The sequence below is a fragment of the Candida parapsilosis genome, contig 005807 (assembly GCF_000182765.1).
Source record: "Candida parapsilosis strain CDC317 annotated contig 005807".
Taxonomy (NCBI): Eukaryota; Fungi; Ascomycota; class Pichiomycetes; order Serinales; family Debaryomycetaceae; genus Lodderomyces; species Lodderomyces parapsilosis.
The window spans coordinates 652,028-673,725 of record NW_023503280.1 but is presented as its reverse complement, the minus strand read 5'-3'; the positions used below and the strand labels follow the sequence as shown (position 1 = coordinate 673,725).

Here is a 21,698-nt window from a genome sequence, read left to right as displayed (position 1 = left end):
AGTGTTTCAATCACTTCGCTTCTCATTTACTTCGTAGTACATTTGGATGAACCTCTCCACCTAGCCCTCACAGATGTTGAGAAACTCTTCAACCTGTCCAATATGATATCGTCGTCGTAATTGTTCACCACAACTTTACCATCCTTGACCACGCCTTGCTCTTGATCATGGTCCATATCCAATGATTGCACAGAATCCAATCTGTGGTCCCTCAATACAAAAGAAAGAATGATCAAGGGGAAACAAAGCACCAATCCAGTGATGCAAAGATACCTCTGCACGTGGGCATAAGCAGTCACAACAGCGATTCTTGCTGGTGATCCCCAAGTGTTTGTGATAATGAATTTGAAGGGTGCCTCATAAGCCAATTTTGCAAGTTGTACAGCATTGGGAACTCCTTGACTTTGCATCTTGTCCAAAATAACATCGTGCATTTTATTTGTCCAAATGGCTCCACTAATGGAGGCGCCAATTGAAGAACCAATGTAATAACTGGCGAAATAAACCGAAAGAATGACACTCATATACTCATGGTTAGTGACGGTAGTAATGCTGACTTGTGTTGGTCTATTGAAGAAAGCGGCACCAAAACCCATTAAACATAATCCACCAATGACACCATCAAGGTATTTTTGACTTTCCACTCCGTCATTGGCACCACGGAAATGAAACAAAATACCCAAACTTACAGCCCAACAAACACAACCGAAAATGATGAACCCTTTCAATCTTCTAACACGGACGACAACAAACCCCAAAAGCGATCCTACAACAGTGGCAACAAATGAATACGACGATGTGATTCTGGTGGCTGCTTTGACACTGGCGTTCATACCAACAATCAAAACTGTGTACATAAAATCATTGGGCATGTACCAAATCCAATTAAGTAAAATGGCAATGAGTAATGCTGACCATACACCACGATCCTTCATCAATGGTAATGGCATAATTGGCGACCTAGCGAATTTGGCTTCCCACATGACAAATACTGGAATTAGTACCACACCAATAACCAACGGAACAATTGTCGAAGCTCTAGCCCATTTGGAGGTAACACCACCAGCGAGCGTAAATGGAACCAAGATTAACCCCAAAATGAGAATAACGTGTAACAACCCAACGACATCCAAATCCCAAAATAGCTCCGTTACCAATGTTTTCCAATAAGCAAGGCTTTTCTTAGAGTGTTTCCTCTGGCTATTAATCTCCTTTGTCATTTCCTGCCACTCAGGTGTCTTGCGAGCTTTTATCTGCATGTGAATCAAACAGCCAAGTAGTGGTACAGCACTTAGTGGAAAAATGAACGCCCACATACCGATACCCCAATTCCACGAGTAATGGGCCTCCGCAGAGGCAACCACATCGCCACCAACCCAGGTGGTTATTAACAAAGGCAATGCCGGAACAAAGGAGCACACTAAACGCCAATTCAAATTTGAAAAGTCGGCTAAAATGACTTGCAATATGATGGAAATACCAGTGTTTCCTATTTGATAAATCACTGCACCACCTGCAAACCTATTGATGTCATATGCTTGTGATTGGATGACAGTACCCATTGAGTAGAACACTATAGCAAAAATGCACAATTCCAAACGTCCAAATCTATCAGATAATCTGGCATAACAAGGTTGAGCTGCAGCACTAATTACTGATTGCATAACAGTGACAGCAGCGAATAATGAATGTTTGTTGTACGATGAAGTAGCATAGTATTGCAACTTTCCACGTACCATAGCATCCAACCTGTATCCAAAAGAAATCAAGAATATGCAAAAGAAAAACCAAATGATGAGATACGGGTTTTGATATTGTTTTTGAAGTATTTCGATCCGTCTGATACCAATTGACTTCCTCGTCTGTTGTGGAGGGGCTTTCTCCTCACTTGATTTAGATGAGGTATCAACTTCAACCTCATCCCCTGAACGAGTTTTGACGTCCTGTTTTGTTCCCTTCGAGTTTTCAACTTTAGCTGGTTCAATGAAGTCCATTTTCACCCAATGTCAATGCGATTGAAAAATAACTCTTGCAAAAGTAGAAAAAATTCTAATCAATTTATATTGAGGTAGTCTCGGAAATGTTTTCACAATATGCACGATTATACTTGTGTGAAATAATTACCACCAAGCATTGTAAACCAGCAATTAGTATTCCCTATTTCGGTGAAGTATTATCAAGTATTTAAATTTGGGCAATTCTATTGGTTTTGCAGGAACTTTTGAAAGGATATATTATTAAATGCGAACATTCAAGTAAACGCACGTTACCAACCAATCAGCAGGCAATCATAATCAATTAATTTATGCTTGATTTAAAAAAGAAAAATAGCCAAACCGATTTTTCTTGGATTAAAGGTTTTCCCACTATGTTAGTAGTACTTTAAATAGGAATCAGCCAAATTTTAACTAAACTTCTTTTTCTTGTAGTTCTGGCCAATGCGCTTGTTACTCAAAAAGCATAGAATGAACGCAAAAATGAACTCTCCTTTTCATTTCAAAATGAAGGAAACGAAGAGACTTGTTGGAGGAAGGCAAAAGCAGCAGAATATTACTAAGTCTTAGAACCAGAATTTTATCGGGGGGAAATCTTTACTGGATTTGGTTGCTCACCGCCGTATGGGAGTGTTGATTGATATCATTTGCATGCAAGTTACTCAAACTTTGTAGATCATTGCCTTCACACTTTGATTCGTTACATTCTCACACCATTCGCTCACCTGCAATGTAATATACGCGTTGCGAGTTTCTTCTCCATGCATGAACATTCCTGTAAAGTTTTTAATCGTTAAAAATGATCGTCGAGAACCCAATAACCAAGTTACACTTCTCCAATAGAACTTTTGCTACGAATCCAACCTTCGGTGTGTGTAAAAGAGTGAGAGAAAAGCTATTCTAAATACCTGGACTCTGATTGGGTAGATCCATGCTCATCAACTCTAAATTAATAAGGTTTTGTTATTAATTTGATGTTGCTTTTCCTGTCTGTTCACTCTCATTACAAAGCTTGGCCAATTAGGAACCAGATTAAAGTGGGTGGTGAACAAGAAAATTATTAGGTAAGCCATGTTATGCAGGATTTAAAGTTTCGAATGACTGGAAAAAAAGATTTTATGCCTTGTTTTGATAATCAGATTAATCTAAGATCGTAAACAAACATCACCAACTTTATCCTGCAGAGAAAAGTTTCTGTAAAACACGCCATACATTTGCGTGTTGAAAGCTCAGAACTCGAAATCAGACGATGCGCGGTAAACCCAGCTGATCCGACGTAAAAGTTAACGCAAAAAGATAGGTATTCTATGTAGCCAAAAGTTTATAGTGTCTCTACACGTGACCTTGATGAAGGATTATCCTTTGTCTCTTGTTCCATGCAGCCAATGCTGCACTGGCTGCATGTTATTGACTTCTAACCAAACTAAATACACTTGTACCACGCAAAGAGATAAAGGGCCACCTCTCAATGTCCCCACCTAGATCTTACAGACGTTGAGAAACTCTTCAACCTGTCCAATATGATATCGTCGTCGTAATTGTTCACCACAACTTTACCATCCTTGACCACGCCTTGCTCTTGATCATGGTCCATATCCAATGATTGCACAGAATCCAATCTGTGGTCCCTCAATACAAAAGAAACTATAATCAAGGGGAAACAAAGCACCAATCCAGTGATGCAAAGATACCTCTGCACGTGGGCATAAGCTGTCGCAACAGCGATTCTTGCTGGTGATCCCCAAGTGTTTGTGACAATGAAGTCAAAAGGTGCTTCGTAGGCCAATTTTGCAAGTTGTACAGCATTGGGAACTCCTTGACTTTGCATCTTGTCCAAAATAACATCGTACATTTTATTTGTCCAAATGGCTCCACTAATGGATGCACCAATGGAAGAGCCAATAAAATAACAAGCATAAAACAACGAAAGAATGACACTCATATACTCATGGTTAGTGACGGTAGTAATGCTGACCTGAATCGAAAATGGGTTCAAAAATCCGCCACCAAAACCCATGAAGCATAATCCACCAATGACACCATCAAGGTATTTTTCACTTTCGATACCATCATTGGCACCACGGAAATGGAATAGTATTCCTAAACTCACAGCCCAGCAAATACAGCCAAAGATAATAAAAATTTTTAATCTTCTGACACGAACCACAACCAAACCCAAAAGCGGTCCGACGATAGTGCCAACAAATGAATACAACGATGTGATTCTGGTGGCTGCTTTGACACTAGCGTTCAATCCCACAATCAAAACTGTGTACATAAAATCATTGGGCATGTACCAAATCCAATTTAGGAAAATGGCAATGAGTAATGCTGACCATACACCACGATCCTTCATCAATGGTAATGGCATGAGAGGAGATCTAGCGAATTTGGCTTCCCACATGACAAATACTGGAATTAGTACGACACCAATAACCAACGGAACAATTGTCGAAGCTCTAGCCCATTTGAAGGTAACACCACCAGCGAGCGTAAATGGAACCAAGATTAACCCCAAAATGAGAATAACGTGTAACAACCCAACGACATCCAAATCCCAAAATAGCTCCGTTACCAATGTTTTCCAATAAGCAAGGCTTTTCTTAGAGTGTTTCCTCTGGCTATTAATCTCCTTTGTCATTTCCTGCCACTCAGGTGTCTTGCGAGCTTTTATCTGCATGTGAATCAAACAGCCAAGTAGTGGTACAGCACTTAATGGGAAAATGAATGCCCACATACCGATACCCCAATTCCATGAATAGTGTTCAACAACCGAGTCAACCACATCGCCACCAACCCAGGTAATAATTATCAATGGCATTGCAGGAATAAAGACGCAAAGCAAACGCCAATTCAAATTTGAAAAGTCGGCTAAAATGACTTGCAACATGATGGAAAAACCAGTGTTTCCAATTTCATAAATGACAGAGCCACCTGCAAACCTATTGATGTCATATGCTTGTGATTGGATGACAGTACCCATTGAGTAGAACACTATAGCAAGAATGCACAATTCCAAACGTCCAAATCTATCAGATAATCTGGCATAACAAGGTTGAGCTGCAGCACTAATTACTGATTGCATAACAGTGACAGCAGCGAATAATGAATGTTTGTTGTACGATGAAGTAGCATAGTATTGCAACTTTCCACGTACCATAGCATCCAACCTGTATCCAAAAGCGACCAAAAATATACAAAAAAAAAACCAAACGAAAAAGGGGTCTTGGTATTGTTTTTGAAGTATTTCGATCCGTCTGATACCGATCGACTTTGTTGTCGTTTTTGAAGAGACTTTGTTGTCACTCGACCTAGAGGAGACGTCAACCTCATCTTCATCTCCTGAACGTATTTTGGCCACTTTTTTTGAATCTTCAAAAGTTTCTACTTTTGCTTGTGCCACAAGATCCATTGTTAAAATGTCGTTTTTGGAATTGTGACGAGTATCTTTTAATGAGGGGGAAATGTCTTCAACATTATATATAATGCTATATGGTGGTAATGCTTTTATCATGCACAATCTGCAAATCTCGTATGTGTTTTGGCCAAATGAAGTTTAATAATGCTATACGGTGGTTAGTTTCCTTGTTCGGGGATCCATCATACGTTCTTGAAGTTGAACAATCTTATTGGACCTGGATGCAATTCAAACTGATAATATTATAAATGCATATTTCATTAGTAATTGATGCTAACCAATCACCCCCAATAAAATTAAGATTGCCCAAAAACAAATCATGAAATTGTTATCCGGCGTCGGTTCTATTCATTCAATTAATAATTTATGCTTGATCTAAAGATTGAAACTTTATTTTCTATTACTGTTATTTTTATCTTGTGCAAATCTTTGCTTTTTGTGATACTTGGGGGTGCAGCTAATATTTGTTCATTCAAAAGTTTGTGTATGTTATCAAAAGAACAAGAAAGAACAAGAAAGACCAGTTGTGGTGGGGTCATACGACTTGGATGTAATATTAACCCTTCATAAGGGAGGCCTTTTCAAAGAAAAAGTCCGTATTTTTGAAGGTCAAGGATTTTGCAATTGGATGAAGCGTGATTACACAAAACGAGAGCATTGCGTTAGGGATGGAAGGCTTTTAGATACATCATATATTGTTTATGGGCAATATACTCCGTAAAGGCACTGAAAAAAGTACAGATATAGGGATCTACAGCAAAATTGTTTGTTGAAAGAGGGATTTCGCAGAAGATTGGGAATCCATAGATTTTACGCCAGGAGTGTGTTTTGCTCATTTTGTTCAAGAGAACATTAATATACTCACAATTGGTCGAGCAATAACTCTCCTTCACATTTATCATATTACAATTGGTTCACTACTCGCGAGTATCAACCATGTGTTGATATTTGATGCATGGTCACTTATGTATTAAAATGAGTGTCGACAACGTCATATTGTTAAGATGACTTAATCCCGGTCACAAGAACATTGAAATACGATAAATTCCAATTGGATAGATATGTGTTTGTCCTGCTCTATTGTTAGCCTCTTTTACTGGTTCCAACCTCTCGCCTGTATACCCTTTTTCTTGGCAAAACTTAGCGGGTAACTTATAAAAGTATCCAATATACAGCCACTCTCAAGAAAAAGATGCGTGGGTTCGCATTAAAATTGTGAGGTGGCTTGCATTTGACTAAGGGAGTTTCGATTGAGCTGATGAACGTAAAAAATGAGGTAATAACATGCACAACCTTTGGAGCGATCACGTCCACTTTCATTAGATTCGTCTTACTGAAGCAGAATGACCAAAATACAATATTTCCATTAACTTCTAACCAAATTAAACACAATTATATACAACAATAGAATGCAATGCCACCCCTTAAGTTCTCAAATCTATCGCTTACCAATATTGAAAAGAGATTTTAACTTTGTAAATAAGACATCATCATCGTAGTTATTAACCACAACTTTACCGTCTTTCACAACACCCTTTTCATGGTCGTGGTCCATTTCCAAAGACTGCACTGAGTCTAATCTATGATCTCTCAATAAAAACGTGATCATGATCAATGGGAAACAAAGCACCAAACCGGCAATACAAAGGTATCTTTGCACTTGAGCGTAAGCTGTAACCACGGCTATTCTTGCAGGTGACCCCCAGGTGTTTTCGATGATAAATTCAAAAGGTGCATTATATGCTGACAGCGCCAATTCAGTAGCATTGGCAATGTTCATTTCTTGCATTTTGTCTAAGATGACCCCGTGCATTCTGTTTGTCCAAATGGCTCCACTGATGGAGGTACCTAAAGAAGAACCAATCCAGTAGCTTGCCAAGTATACGGAAATAATGACACTCATATACTCATGATTAGTGACAGTACTAATACTGACTTGAGTGGAGTAAGTGAAAAACCCAGCACCAAAACCCATTAAACATAATCCACCAATGACACCATCAAGGTATTTTTGACTTTCCACTCCGTCATTGGCACCACGGAAATGAAACAAAATACCCAAACTTACAGCCCAACAAACACAACCGAAAATGATGAACCCTTTCAATCTTCTAACACGAACAACAACCAAACCCAAGATAGGACCAACAATCACCGAAACAAATGAATACAACGATGTGATTCTGGTGGCTGCTTTGACACTGGCGTTCATACCAACAATCAAAACTGTGTACATAAAATCATTGGGCATGTACCAAATCCAATTTATGAAAATAGCAATCAACAAGGCGGCCCAAACACCACGGTCCTTCATCAATGGTAATGGCATAATTGGCGACCTAGCGAATTTGGCTTCCCAAATTACAAAGATTGGGATGAATACAACACCAATAACCAACGGAACAATTGTTGAAGCTCTAGCCCATTTGGAGCTTACACCTCCAGCCAATGTAAAAGGAACCAAAATAAATCCTAAGATGATGATGACATTTAACAATCCAATAACATCCAAATCCCAAAACAAGCCAACGATTAATTTTTTCCAGTATGCAAAGCTGGTTTTAGAGTATCTTTGAGAATTGTGCTCCCTCGTCAATGCTTGCCATTCAGGGGTTTTTCTAGCTTTGATATGCATATGAATAAAACAACAAAGCAAAGGAACAAAACTAAGGGGAAAGATGAATGCCCACATACCAATACCCCAGTTCCACGAGTAATGCGCCAAAACCGATGAGACAACATCACCACCAACCCAAGTGTTGATGATAAATGGCAATGCGGGGATAAAAGAACAAAGCAAACGCCAATTCAAATTTGAAAAATCAGCCAAAATGATTTGCAACATGATAACAATACCAGTGTATCCAATTTGGTAAATGACGGATCCACCTGCAAATCTATTGATGTCATAAGCTTGTGATTGGATGACAGTACCCATCGAATAGAATACAATTGCAAACAAACACAACTCCAAACGTCCGAATTTGTCAGATAATCTGGCATAAAATGGTTGAGCTGCAGCACTAATGACGGACTGCATGACATTGACGGTGGTGAACAAAGAGTGTTGCAGGTAAGATGATGTGGCATAGTACTGTAAGTTTCCACGAACTGTTGAATCCAAACCATACCCATAAGCAACCAAGAAAATACAGAAAAAAAATAGGACTCTCAACACGGGATTTTGGTACTGCAATTGTAAGATTTCTGCTCTTCTTATACCAATGGACTTGGTGGTGGTGTTTAATGCTTCTTTCTCTGCATTTAATTGCGTTGCTGTTTCCCCTTCGTCGCCAGAATACGTCTTGTTATCCTTTTCAATCTCATCATAACTTTCAACCTTTGTTGGCTCTGTACGGTCCATTTTTGGTGCTATTTATTTAGTCGGTTGTTCCTCTGACAGATATGCAACTTACGATATCCCATGACGCTTTAGGTGGATGATGCCTTGAATTTATATTCCAAACTTCTCAAATGTCTTACTCTCTCATAAGCAAACGTATCGCATTTCCCAGTGAAGTTCTACTGCCTATTTCTCTTTGTACCACACAACATCTTCGAAAACAATAGCACAACTACTCTCTATTGTTTTCCCATCATCGTAAGTGATATCCAATTGGCAGAAAAAAAAAGAAACAAAGACCAACTTCAGCCAATGACTTCGGTTCATAAATCTGTTTGTACTATGAGGTTTTGTTTGCCTTGTAGTTTTTTCAATATTTTATTTTTCTTGGTTAAGCATCGCTTTATATCACAAACCTCCCTTTTAATTACTAATGTTTGTTACATCCGCCATTTTTGTCAGGAATGACAAGAAAAAACTTATTACTAAAGTGCCTTTCAGTAAAATGGAACCAAATAATTTTTAAAAACAATAATGTCAAGGGTTTGTGTAATTCTGAACTCAATAAAATGATCTTTTGCCATTTTTGCATTGTTTCTTATTCCTTTTTTTTTTATCTTTTTAATCTAAAAAAGATCTGGATCTTCTTCTCCTCACGTCAATTGTGTTGCTCTTGTTAGAATACTTCAATAATGCGGAGTACTATAGAGGATGACACAAGCGATGAGGATAAAGCAGTATGGGAATAGAGGTACATCATCTTTTAGGCTTCACTGTTTGTATCTCGTAGTACGTCACCTACTTGGTCTTTGTTCTAATCTCTACACAAACAAACAAAACACCAAGAAAAAGTGAGAAAACTTAATTGGCTTAATAGCAATTGCCTTGGAGACAGGATGAGTAAGTGATTCCTGTTTTTTTATTGTGTGATGAGTTTTTTGCCAACTCTATATATCGTCTTTAGTTTCTTGTACAAAGTGGGTCGTAATTAGTTACAAAATGGGTCAAAGCCCTATTGTGAAAATTTTTTTTCCTATTGAAGCTTACCAACGTAAATGTTCACATACTTATCCATTATTCTTGACGACAAGAAATCTATTTCCAAATGACCATACCAGTTGGGTCATTCAGTTGAGCAGTAATTGATAGTAGGAACAATGTGTGGCTTATATTCTTTTCCGCCTCATCTGATTTAGCTTCGCACCTCAAGTACTCCCCGATCTCGGACTAAGTATGTACCTCATTAATTCGCCGCATTTCAACAACTGGCAGCCTCCATTGTTTGATATTCATGGTATTGTGAAAGGAAGAACCGTAAATGTCTTTCCACAAACACACTCTTCGTTTTCGAAAATCAAAAACCACAATTGAGATTTCCCTCGTCTTTTTGTGGTACCGTTCACCACTCTCTGATATAGCTGCCATATTTGAATCAGACACCTTCCGGTATACAATTACAATCTAAATTTATTTCTGCTCGTCTATAAAATAAGTTTACTATACTGGCTTACCCCCAATGAACTCGCTCCATCTTTGAACTTCCTCTGGAACAACAACTTTTTCTGGAACTTCATCAAACTTGCTCTTGGTTGAAATTTTGGCCTTCAAACAAGAAGCAAATAACTGCGAAGTGTTTGGCTCATTAAACAATGGGATAGCAAAATCAATAGCATTTCTTCTCATAACGTAATCCTCGTCCAACAAATCTTGAGCTCTGGACTTGGCTAAATTAAATACAGCCCCAATGTATTTGGCTTGGAAAATTTCACGCAAGGCTCGCTTATCAGTTTTGGGAAATTCAATAACTTCGATTGGTTCAGAAACATACTTGGATATGTAATCTGCAACCGTTTGACTTGCAGTGTAAAAATTATAACCTAATCCAGATAACTCTTTTGCGACATTTCCAAGCTTGTCATTGGATAAATCACCACCAAACAATATACCTTGACCAGGTAATGGTACATGGAAATTCATTGTTGATTGCATACTAGTCCAATACGCCTCAAGTAGATCTTTACCAAAACAAGCCACTTCACCGGTCGAGGCCATTTCAACACCCAAGAAAGGATCAGCTCCTGCCAACCTAGTGAATGAAAATTGTGGCACCTTGGTAGCAACACGGTCGTATTTTCGGTCCATGAGATCGACTGGCTGTGGTACACCTTCTTTTATGAGGGCCCTCACGGCAACGTCAATGAAATTGATACCAAGTACTTTTGAAACAAACGGGAAAGAACGAGATGCACGAATGTTACACTCAATAACCTTTAATTCACAGTTATCATCATCAAGAGTTCCATCTTGGTCGTTTTTGATAATTTGCATATTGAATGGTCCAGTAATCTTCCATGCTTCAGCAACCTTGTCAGCAATGGTTTTCAAACGGTTCAACAAAACTGGTGACAACTTTTGTGGTGGCAAAACCAAAGTTGCATCCCCTGAGTGAACTCCAGCATTCTCAACATGTTCCGATATAGCATGAACCAAGACTTGACCTTCATTTGCAACAGCATCAATATCAATTTCTTGTGCCCCTTCAATAAATTTGGAAATGACCACAGGATGATCGCGTGAAACCTTTGAAGCATTGGATAATTTAGCGTCCAATTCGTTTTTGCTATTGATAACAGACATTGCTGCTCCTGACAAAACATATGAAGGACGGACAAGAACTGGATATCCTACTTCATCAGCAAAGTTTTCAGCTTCTTGAATGGATGTTAATTCTTTCCATGCTGGTTGGTCCACTCCAATGGAATCAAGAATTTGCGAAAATTTGTGACGATCCTCGGCTTTGTCAATGTCTTCTGGATTAGTACCAAGAACATTGCAACCATTGTTTTGTAATGACAATGCAATATTTTGTGGCAATTGACCACCAACTGAAACAACAACACCAGAGGAGTGTTCCAATTCATAAATATCCAACACTCTCTCCAATGACAATTCTTCAAAATACAATCTGTCAACTTCGTCAAAATCAGTGGAAACAGTTTCTGGGTTGTAGTTGATCATGATTGTCTTCTTGCCGCTTTCTCTCAATGCACGGGCAGTGGATACAGCACACCAATCAAATTCCACTGAAGAACCAATTCGATAAACACCAGAGCCCAATACCAAAGTTCCTTTATCATCGAAATCAATATCAGAGCTGGTAGCATTGTAGGTTGTGTACAAGTAGTTGGTGTTTGCTGGGAACTCAGCAGCTAACGTGTCAATCTTTTTAACAAATGGGATGATGCCAAAATCTTTCCTTGCTTTCCTCACTTCCAATTCTGGTGCTCCAACACAAAGTCCAATCTGCTTGTCTGAAAATCCCAACTTCTTAGCACGCCTCATCAAATCGCTATTAATTTTAGACAATTCGCCAACAGATTCCAATTCACGATACATATTGACAATATTCATCAATTTGTACAAAAACCATTTGTCGATTTTTGTCAAATCGTGAACTTTATCGACTGAATAATTTTCATGCAACAAGGCTTGTCCCACAGCTAACCATCTTCTATCAGTAGGGTTTTGCAAAGTCTCATCCAAATTTTCAAAATGGTCTCCCTGAAAACCAATGTAAGAAGGATCAATTTGTCTAATTGCTTTTTGAAAAGATTCTTCAAAGTTTCTTCCAATAGCCATGACTTCACCGACCGACTTCATTGCTGACCCAATATCGCGCTTGACATGTTGGAATTTCGATAAATCCCAACGTGGAATTTTGGTGACAATGTAATCCAAACTAGGTTCAAAGTTTGCAGAAGTGGTTTTGGTAACGGGATTTGGCAACTCTGGCAAGGTGTGACCGAGAGCTATTTTGGCAGCAGTGTAAGCTAAGGGGTATCCAGTGGCTTTTGAAGCCAACGCCGAAGAACGTGATAGACGAGCATTCACTTCGATGACTCTAAAGTCTAACCCATCAGGCTGTAAAGCATATTGAACGTTACATTCACCAACAACACCCAAGTGCCTTATAATCTTAATTGCAGCAGTTCTCAACATGTGATACTCTTCGTCACTCAACGTTTGCGATGGAGCAACAACAATGGAGTCACCTGTATGGATACCCAATGGATCGAAATTTTCCATATTACAAACTGTGATACAGTTGCCAACACGATCACGAACAACTTCATATTCTACTTCTTTCCATCCTTTCAATGATTTCTCAACCAAAATCTGAGGCGCCAAAGAAAGTGATTGAGCAGCTAAATTTCTCAATTCGTCTTTGTTAGCAGCAAATCCAGATCCGAGACCACCCAACGAATAAGCCGACCTGACAATAATCGGGTATCCAACTGAATCAGCTGCTTTTAAAGCATCATCGACAGTTTCAACTGCGATAGATTCCGCAATTGGTATGTTTATTTCTTTTAAAGCTTGAGCAAACAAATCACGGTCTTCAGACGTTTCCAACGTTTTAATTGGCGTACCCAAGACTTTGACGCCATACCTATCGAAAACACCCATCTTATCTAGCTTGACACCTACATTTAACCCAGTTTGGCCGCCAAATGTCAACAAAATACCATCCGGTCTTTCTCTCTCAATGATATACGTGATATACTCTGGAGTCACTGGTAAATAGTAAATCTCATCAGCTAATGCATGGGACGTCTGATTTGTAGCGATATTTGGATTTATTAGAATTGATTTCTTATCAGCCTCTTTCAAGGCTTTGATAGCTTGTGACCCTGAGTAGTCAAACTCACCAGCTTGACCAATTGATAAGCCACCAGATCCAATGACAAGAACTTTTGAAACGTCGACAAGTTTATGTGCATGTTCATCTTTGAATTTCTTCAACAAGTCACCACCAGCATACTTCAATGCCTCTTCATTTATAGATGGAATTGTTTTGTTTCCATGGGCAATAGTATCAGCATTCGTTGCAAAAGAGCATCTTTGCGCTGGTATTGATGCGCTTGGTAGAAGCTTGAGCCTGCGTGATAAGAATTTGAAATTGTTCCTTAACAACATCCTTGTATGGGGTAAAAGAATTGGGTTGTTGAAACTAGATGAAAGAAATGAGAATTGGGAAAAAGGATTGAAACTTATAATAGAAAAAAAAATTTTCCCAATGAGTCAACAGAGTTTAAAACAGTGAAATTTTTTTCTTCGTATGAAAAATTAACCGCGATGTAAAATCAATTACCTAATTCGAAAAGAGAGAATCATAAAAGATAATAAACGTTGGTAAAAATGAGGAAAAGTACACTACCTTTTCTGGTAGACCTGACAAAGATTTCATTGCTATATGGGCTTGAGGATAAAGTCTTCACCCATTAATGTAGATGGTATGGGCATATAGCCATGAACAACTTTTGGGCTTTTCTCTGGGAGCCATTTTGGGTTCTGATAACTAGAATTCCAACTAGAGTAGCCAGAACTCTTTGCAAAAGAAAAGGTGATGTCACCTTTCGTACGGTATCACAAAATTGACTACTAATGGGCTACCATATCCTTTTTGAGCTCCCACTCTATGAAGTTGTTCACTGACGAAGCTCAAGGTTTACGTGTTGATCCATTGGTTGTGTTGTTTTTGGCTGTGGGTTTCATCTTTTCAGTCATCATTTTACATGTATTTGCCAAGTTGACTGGGAAATTTGCTTAGAAAGGTATTAGTTACTTTACATGTTTGTTAATAAACTATTTACAGTGTGGGACAAATCATCTACATGTACCTGGTGTTTGACCTCTAGTGGCTGTCCATCTCGTCTTTTGCCTCTAACTTCAATATCTACCATTGGGAATCTTTTCCCTAGAATCACCACCAATGGAATACCCATCATGTTGGATTGCTTAATCTTGAGTCCAAGTGAAACATCTCTATCATCAAGTCTGTAATCAAAACTGAAGCGCGAATAAACATCGCCAAACTCAGCACTGGTTGAAGCTTCAACAATTGTTACCTCCCACGGCGCTATACTTCGTGGCCAGCGTAACCCATCACTATCTCGGTTAATCTCTGCAATTGCCGCAACAATTCGACTAACACCGATACCATAACACCCCATCATTACCGTCTTACTAACCACTTTACCTTCCTCTGGTACATCCACAGTTAATCCCAATGGTTTCGAGTACTTGTTTCCTAGATAGAAGGTGTGGCCCACTTCAATTGCTCGTTGTTCGCTCAATGTGCCTCTGTCGCATTCCCCACAAACTTCACCTGCTTCTGCAAGCACTATAGGAACATCAGTCAACGTGGTAATCATGGATCGGTTATGGAACTCAACTGGGAAATCAGGAAAGTTGGACCTTGAATTCAATCGAGCATCCATTACTCGTACAACCCTCCTTGACAAATCGTCAACCTGTTCAAACTCTTTAAAAACATCCTTTTCATCCACATTCAACAACATATCGGGAACCTCAAGCTGAACAAATTTTGGCTCAAGTTTTCTCCCCGCGGGGTAGTACGCACACACCAATGTAGACTTGTCATCGGTAATGAAATACCTCACAGACACACCATCACCGGCAACCGACTCACCTTCCTTGGGGTATGATATCGTCTTCTCCTGGTTCGACACGTGACCACATGAATCACAACTAAACACCGTATCCTCTCCTGTGTCATTCAAGTATTGCCATTCATGGCTCAAGTCTCCACCAATATCGCCACTATCTGCTTGAGCTTTGACATAGGGAACACCCAATTCGTCAAAAATCTTGTGGTAAGCTCCAACAACTGACTTGTATGTCTCCAAAGCCTTCTCCTCGTCTACATCAAACGAATACCCGTCCTTCATTAAAAACTCTTTGCCACGAAGAAGACCTCCCCTCGGTCTCTTTTCGTCACGAAACTTTTCCTTAATTTGGTAAAACTTGAGTGGCAACTGCTTATAACTGTCCAATTCTTGTTTGGCATACTGGGTAATCTCCTCTTCACAAGTGGGAACGAGTAAAAAATCAGCGGCACACTTGCCATTCTGTAATTTGAAAATCTCTGGCTGGTTCCATCTGCCTGTTTTGATCCATCCTGTCTTGTACGATAGCAAAGACAAGCTCAACTCTTCAAACTGTATACTGTCCATGTGTTTTCTGATGATGGAATTGATCTTGTTTTGAATAATGAGCCCCGTCTTTGACCAATTCACTAATCCGGAACGTGGGTACGTCACAATCCCCAACCTTGATAGTAGCTCCAGTGTAGGTGCATTTGTATCCAATTTGAATTTGGCTAGCTGGTTGCCGTAAAGCTTGGGCACTTTACGAATCATTAAAGAGTGGGGTGGGGGGGAGAGGGTGCATTAAAACGAATAAACTCGCTACCAATTACAAAATTTCAGTCCCATTGTTGTCTCCACCAATAAAAGAAGATGCACTCGTGTAATATTTCAATTGTATATATATATATCTCTCCCCTACACAATAAGTCTACTTGAACAACTCACTCAACTTTGTCTTGATATCGTGGTAAACGTCATCACCATAAGATTTCAAATGTTCCAATGAATTGTTAAAGTCTTCGGCGGCTTTTGACAATTTCTTGTTCTTTTCTGGATCATTAGCCAAGTCGTTGCTCAATTCTTGAAACTTCTTGTATGCTTCATTGTATTGCTGTACCGCTTTTTCTCTTTGAACTTTGAATGATTCATTGGCTTGATCTTTAGTGGAGCTGAATACCTTACCCAAATTGTCATATTGCTTATTGAGTTCATTTACTGAAGCGTCATATTGTTTGTTGAATTCCTTGGTGGCTTCATCCAATTTCTTGTTTGCCAATGATGCCAAATCGTCCTTTTTATCTTGAGCCTCGTCAGCTTTCTTGTTTCCCCAACTGAGCCATGAGTTTTTCTCCTTTTCGGCCTTGGCTTTAGCTTCGTCAGCTTTGCTGCTGCCCCATGAAACCAATTCATCTTTCTTGTCTTGGGCTTCATCTGCTTTCTTGTTGCCCCAACTGAACCAGGAGTTTTTCTCCTTTTCTGCATCGGCCTTGACTTCGTCGGCCTTCTTGGATCCCCATGAACTCCACTCATTCTTCTTCCTTTCAGCCTCGGCTTTTGCGTCATCTACTTTATCAGAACCCCAGTTGAATAACTTGTTCTTCTCATGTTCAGCATCGGCTTTAGCTTGATCAGCCTTTTTAGATCCCCAAGAAACCCATTCATCCTTCTTTTGTTCGGCTTCGTCGGCCTTCTTGGATCCCCATGAACTCCACTCATTCTTCTTCCTTTCAGCCTCGGCTTTTGCGTCATCTGCTTTATCAGAACCCCAGTTGAATAACTTGTTCTTTTCGTGTTCAGCATCGGCTTTAGCTTGGTCAGTCTTTTTAGATCCCCATGCACTCCACTCATCTTTCTTTTTTTCAGCCTCATTAGCCTTTTCTGAGCCCCAATTGAACAACTTATTCTTTTCGTGTTCAGCCTTGTCCTTTGCTTCATCAACATCGCTCTTGCCGAACCAATTGCCAAAAATTGGTTTTTCCTTCACTTCGGGCAAAGCTCCCGCTGACGAGATTTGAGTCTCACCGGTCTTGACGGTGTTGGTTCCAAGACAATTGACAAAATCAATGTATTTTTGCATACCTCTCTTGAATACTGATTTTTCATCCTCTGGGGTAGCAGCGTCCTTGACTGACTTTCTATAGTCCTCCTTGTTTTCACGGAGCTTTTGATACGTGTCGGACTCCTTTACAGAGGAGGTAACTGAATTGGTCTTTTTCTCAATCTCCTTTTTGCCGTCCTCGATCTTTTGGGTCAACTTGTTGTTCCATTCATAAGCTTTTTTATCAGCATTGGCTGTTTGATGAGCCAATTGTTCGTGCTCCTTTCTAGGCAAGATACGTTCAACGTTTTGGTCGTAGTAGTAAACCCCACCAACAATTGCAGCAGCCCCTAAAAAGTATTTTCCAGCAGACATGGTTTTAAAATATAGATTTATGATTGAGTGATTGGAAAGTGATGAAATAAATTCCTCGAGAAATAAGGAATGGGAATTGTTTTGGTTTATATAGTGAGTGGATTTCCAAAAAGATGAACAATCGAATCAGATCGTCATTTGAGGGACTCTTGGGGGTTTTGTGTATGTCATTTACTTTTAATTTTTTTTATGTTTGCTATTCTTGTTAGCCAAAATAGCAAAAAGTGAAAAGGAAAGAGGACCGAAAGAGAAGAAAAACAAACAATGTGGATGTGTGTTCGAAAAAAAAACTGAGTTTGGCAGAGTACAAGATGGCGATGAGAAGCTTAGTTTAACCACCTTGGCGCCTCAAATGTCAATGATTCCTGGCTAGATTCGTTCAACAAAGTGCCATAGCAATCTATTGCGGGTGATACTGCAAAAAAAAAAAAAAAAAAAAAAAAAACTACTTTGTGCTTTTTTGTGTTACTTATGGCTCTGTAGCTGTTTAGGAGACGCCGAAACTAAACGATAAGTGAACGACAATTAGTAGCTCCATCGATTGGGGATGTTAACTCGATACACGTGGAGTTGACGTCCTTTGAAGTACCCCGTTGAGCTGTTTTTTGGTGACTGTTTTCTCGTATCAGACTACTCCCTTGATCATGACGTATTATTTGTCGGCGATGGAAGCTACTAGAATTTAGTTTTTTGTGTTATTTACGTCCGGCATGTGATCAATTGGTTGGTCCAATACGCAAAGTGCTGAAAATTTTAGTCCACCTGAAAATGCGCCACACATTACCGGGAGCGAGTTCGTTATGCTTAAAGTCATATGAACGGTACTCTAACTGAAATATGTATAGAATTGACCTTAAATACCAGGTCAGATGTTTCGCTAGTAAAGGCACTGTCACTCGAAAAATAATCGCCTCAAATTGGTTCAGAATTACGATAAAAAAATTGTAAAGACTACTGTAAACACTTTAAGAGGTAAGCTACATGTGCTTCAACAATTGCGATAGTCCTTGAGCATTTCAGCGTAGAACTACAAAAACACACGTTGCAGTATGACGTCTATATATAATCTAATACCTAATACATTCCACGACAACTCCACAGACAGTTTTACAATACTTGTTCCACACTTCCAAATCCGAGGTGCTGCAAGCTCTGACTCCTTCGATGCACATCCTATCCTACCATCACTCAGAGAGTTTGGACAATTCCTTAAGACCCTGACCCGGCACACGCCTCCAATACCTCTTGGATTCACCAAATAACAATTGTCTACTTAATTTCAAAACAGTCAACAACACATCTTTCCTTGGAAAAAATTCTCCAAATACAACTTGAATTACACTGTCTTTTCCTGGTCTCTCCACTTGAAAATTCTTTGTCAAAAAGCACAAGTAAAATATAACCTGACCATAATTATGGAAACCCTCGTGTATTACCAAGTCAATCACATTATTGATGGGTATGAAAATGGTTCTGCTTTGAAATGGCAACATCTTTCGTGACTCAAGTTGAGCTCCAATTCCCTTCATGATCGTCAATGTATCCCGTGGCTCTTGAATGAAATAAAGCAACAAGATGAAAACAAGCTGAACTAATACGATACACCAATCAACCCAAGTATGACACCTTTTGTAACAATTTACCCCCGTTATCACGAGACAAATAGCAGAGCCGCATAAAAGCCAATATCGACCCCGAAATATTAGTGGCGGGACTCTATGCTTGACGGAAAATTTCAACACATTCAACGTTGTGAGGCACTTCATATCATGCTCAATCGAAGGTGTGACCTCCAACACGAAATCTTTCGTTGATGACATCAAAGTTGCATTGTATAATTCTTCACTTTCATCAAAGTGAAAAATGTTTTGGAATGAATTTTGCTTGGTGTTTATTATTATTAACTATACAATCGCTACGTCTTAGATTGTTTTAATTTCCGATTGTTTTTGTCAAAAGAGGTCAATTTTTTCGCGCACGTGTGAATAATATTTTGACTTCGTTCTCTTCAGTTAAATTCTACATGGTTGCCTAACGATTCTTTATATCGTCAATAGTTCCAACAACTGTTTCGTTCTTCCTTAACTCCTTTCTCCGTTCGGCTGTCGTCATTGGCTTAGATCCAGTGAATCCTGTTCTAATCTCAATTTCACGCCTTCTATTAGCTTCAGCATCTTCTTTAAATGCCTTCTCCCTCTCAATGGCAATCGCATTCATACTTTGTTCATGCTCAATTCTGACCTTCTTCAACTCTTCATTGTACTGTTCAATTGTCTTTATGTCGTTATTTGTCGTCTCACAATACCTTTTGAAATCGACAGGAAGCTTCCTCTTCAATGCCAATTCAATCACTTCTGGGAACTTTCTCTCCTCTAACACGAACTTTGACTTGATTTGCTTTCTAGTGCGATGAGGGAACAATTGCGCAATCAATGAAAAATCGGTACCAAACATACTCAAAGCACGGTAAAAATCATTTAGTTCGTCTGGAGTCCACTTGTCTGTGTATATTCTTTTGCTATATGTTGTGGATGTGACGGGGTTTGCGAAAGGGTTGGAGTCCTCAACTGTACGTCCAGACGCATCAGCTCTAGGCTTCACAACAACAGCAGATTCTTCGTTGAAACCAATTTTTCCACCCACCAACGTTAACTGCAATGTTGAAGACGTTGATGGTGCTTCCTCTTCCAAATTTAGCAAGTCTGTTCCCGATTTTGGTTTCTTACCCTCCCGTTCGAGTCGAATTTCTTCGTCAGTCTTTCCTTCATTTTTCAACATCGCCTCCTCCAAAGATATTCTTTCATTTCTTGCTCTCATCCTGTCTAGTCGCCTTTGCACTTTTTTCTGCTTCAATTGCACCTCTGCTTCTTGTGCCAATTTGAAACTGGAGCTAACATTCCCAATTTTCAATGTCGGTTTACACAAATCGGCCATTGTCATGCCCTCATAATCGAAATCAAGTTCTCCATACAACTCCAAGTCCTCTTCTTTAATGCCGGACGGAATTTGACTGATGCTGGTCACAGTCGTAACTAAATTCTCTGGCGCAAGAGGAATCAAATAGTCCAACGACTTGTTAGCAACTCTGGTGAATCCATCACTTTCCTCCTTGACCTCCGGTTTCGGCGCATCCCGACGTCTAAACTTCCGCAACTTGTTTGACCTAGGATCAATCCCCACAACGAATTCTTTGCTCACCACATTCATCTCGCCCCTCTTGGCAACATTCAATGATGAGGGTGCTGTTTCTGGATCATTCATGATCTTGCTTAAAGGTGCAGCAGAAGGTCTCAATGCAGGAAACAAATGACGAACATTGGAGTTCAAAATTCTAGCTGCTGTGGTGGTACTTGAGGATGCGGTTGGCGCTGGAGAGTGAGTAGTAGTGGGTGGCTTGGAAATTGCCACCAGCAGTGACGGCTTGAGTGTAGGAGCAGTAGAATTAACCGGCATCAGTACTGAGGTTCTTTTTGCATTTCGCGTGCTCAACAGCGATCTTCTTCTTTTTGTAGATTTTGGTTGTGGCACTAAAATTCTAGCAGCTGACAGTGTATCATCGTTACCTGGTCGTTGAGAAACAGAAGCGGATCGGCTTCGAAGGCCGGGGTTAATTCCAGATAATCTTCGTGATGAGGCCCTACGTAGACTCTGTGCATGTTGTTTGAGCGTCTCGTCATCCTCGTCTGAGCTATCTGCAATTGCCGACTCTTGTGGTTTCAGATTGTCTATTGGATCCACTATATCATCCAAAACGGGGCTACCGGAAGCTGCTCCTCTAATATTGAAAGTAAATCGTGGTTTCTCTAGCTGTGTACTTGGTGGCGTGTCCAACTGATCAGATATAGGTCTAGAGCGTACATCCGATGACGCTCTTGCGGTGCCCTTTTGGGAAGGTTCAGGAGTGGCAGTGGCCCTAGGCGTGGCTTTCTTTCTGACTGGATTCTTCAACTTTGGAGTAAACTGACTTCCCTTTTTGACTAAACTACTCATGCCGGATACAAATTTTGGAACGTAATGTTTTGGTTATCTAGTAGTTGTACCGATTAACTTGATCTATGTTTATATTTGTATTTTTTTT

The 21,698-nt window shown here is 39.7% G+C and overlaps 8 protein-coding genes across 8 annotated transcripts; all 8 read right to left on the bottom strand. All coding sequences in view use genetic code 12, as the record gives it.

Moving 5' to 3' along the window:
• Positions 1-26: 26 nt before the first annotated feature.
• On the bottom strand, positions 27-1,994 carry CPAR2_803040 (uncharacterized protein; the record flags this gene model as incomplete). The annotated part of the gene is made up of 1 exon (XM_036808164.1): positions 27-1,994. One exon carries the CDS (start codon positions 1,992-1,994, stop codon positions 27-29), a length of 1,968 nt encoding a protein of 655 aa, XP_036664928.1.
• Positions 1,995-3,459: 1,465 nt separating this feature from the next.
• On the bottom strand, positions 3,460-5,406 carry CPAR2_803030 (uncharacterized protein; the record flags this gene model as incomplete). The annotated part of the gene is made up of 1 exon (XM_036808163.1): positions 3,460-5,406. The coding sequence occupies one exon, from the start codon at positions 5,404-5,406 to the stop codon at positions 3,460-3,462; it is 1,947 nt and encodes a 648-aa protein (XP_036664927.1).
• A 1,444-nt stretch (positions 5,407-6,850) lies between these two features.
• Positions 6,851-8,776, bottom strand: CPAR2_803020 (uncharacterized protein; the record flags this gene model as incomplete). The annotated part of the gene is made up of 1 exon (XM_036808162.1): positions 6,851-8,776. The coding sequence occupies one exon, from the start codon at positions 8,774-8,776 to the stop codon at positions 6,851-6,853; it is 1,926 nt and encodes a 641-aa protein (XP_036664926.1).
• Positions 8,777-10,252: 1,476 nt separating this feature from the next.
• CPA2 (carbamoyl-phosphate synthase (glutamine-hydrolyzing)) lies at positions 10,253-13,732 on the bottom strand (the record flags this gene model as incomplete). The annotated part of the gene is made up of 1 exon (XM_036808161.1): positions 10,253-13,732. The coding sequence occupies one exon, from the start codon at positions 13,730-13,732 to the stop codon at positions 10,253-10,255; it is 3,480 nt and encodes a 1,159-aa protein (XP_036664925.1).
• Positions 13,733-14,382: 650 nt separating this feature from the next.
• On the bottom strand, positions 14,383-15,978 carry CPAR2_802990 (uncharacterized protein; the record flags this gene model as incomplete). The annotated part of the gene is made up of 1 exon (XM_036808160.1): positions 14,383-15,978. The coding sequence occupies one exon, from the start codon at positions 15,976-15,978 to the stop codon at positions 14,383-14,385; it is 1,596 nt and encodes a 531-aa protein (XP_036664924.1).
• A 157-nt stretch (positions 15,979-16,135) lies between these two features.
• CSP37 (Csp37p) lies at positions 16,136-17,620 on the bottom strand (the record flags this gene model as incomplete). The annotated part of the gene is made up of 1 exon (XM_036808159.1): positions 16,136-17,620. The coding sequence occupies one exon, from the start codon at positions 17,618-17,620 to the stop codon at positions 16,136-16,138; it is 1,485 nt and encodes a 494-aa protein (XP_036664923.1).
• Positions 17,621-18,804: 1,184 nt separating this feature from the next.
• Positions 18,805-19,440, bottom strand: CPAR2_802970 (phosphatidylinositol N-acetylglucosaminyltransferase; the record flags this gene model as incomplete). Its single annotated transcript, XM_036808158.1, has 1 exon — positions 18,805-19,440. One exon carries the CDS (start codon positions 19,438-19,440, stop codon positions 18,805-18,807), a length of 636 nt encoding a protein of 211 aa, XP_036664922.1.
• Positions 19,441-19,651: 211 nt separating this feature from the next.
• On the bottom strand, positions 19,652-21,610 carry CPAR2_802960 (transcription factor TFIIIB subunit; the record flags this gene model as incomplete). The annotated part of the gene is made up of 1 exon (XM_036808156.1): positions 19,652-21,610. The coding sequence occupies one exon, from the start codon at positions 21,608-21,610 to the stop codon at positions 19,652-19,654; it is 1,959 nt and encodes a 652-aa protein (XP_036664921.1).
• Between the last annotated feature and the right edge of the window lie 88 nt (positions 21,611-21,698).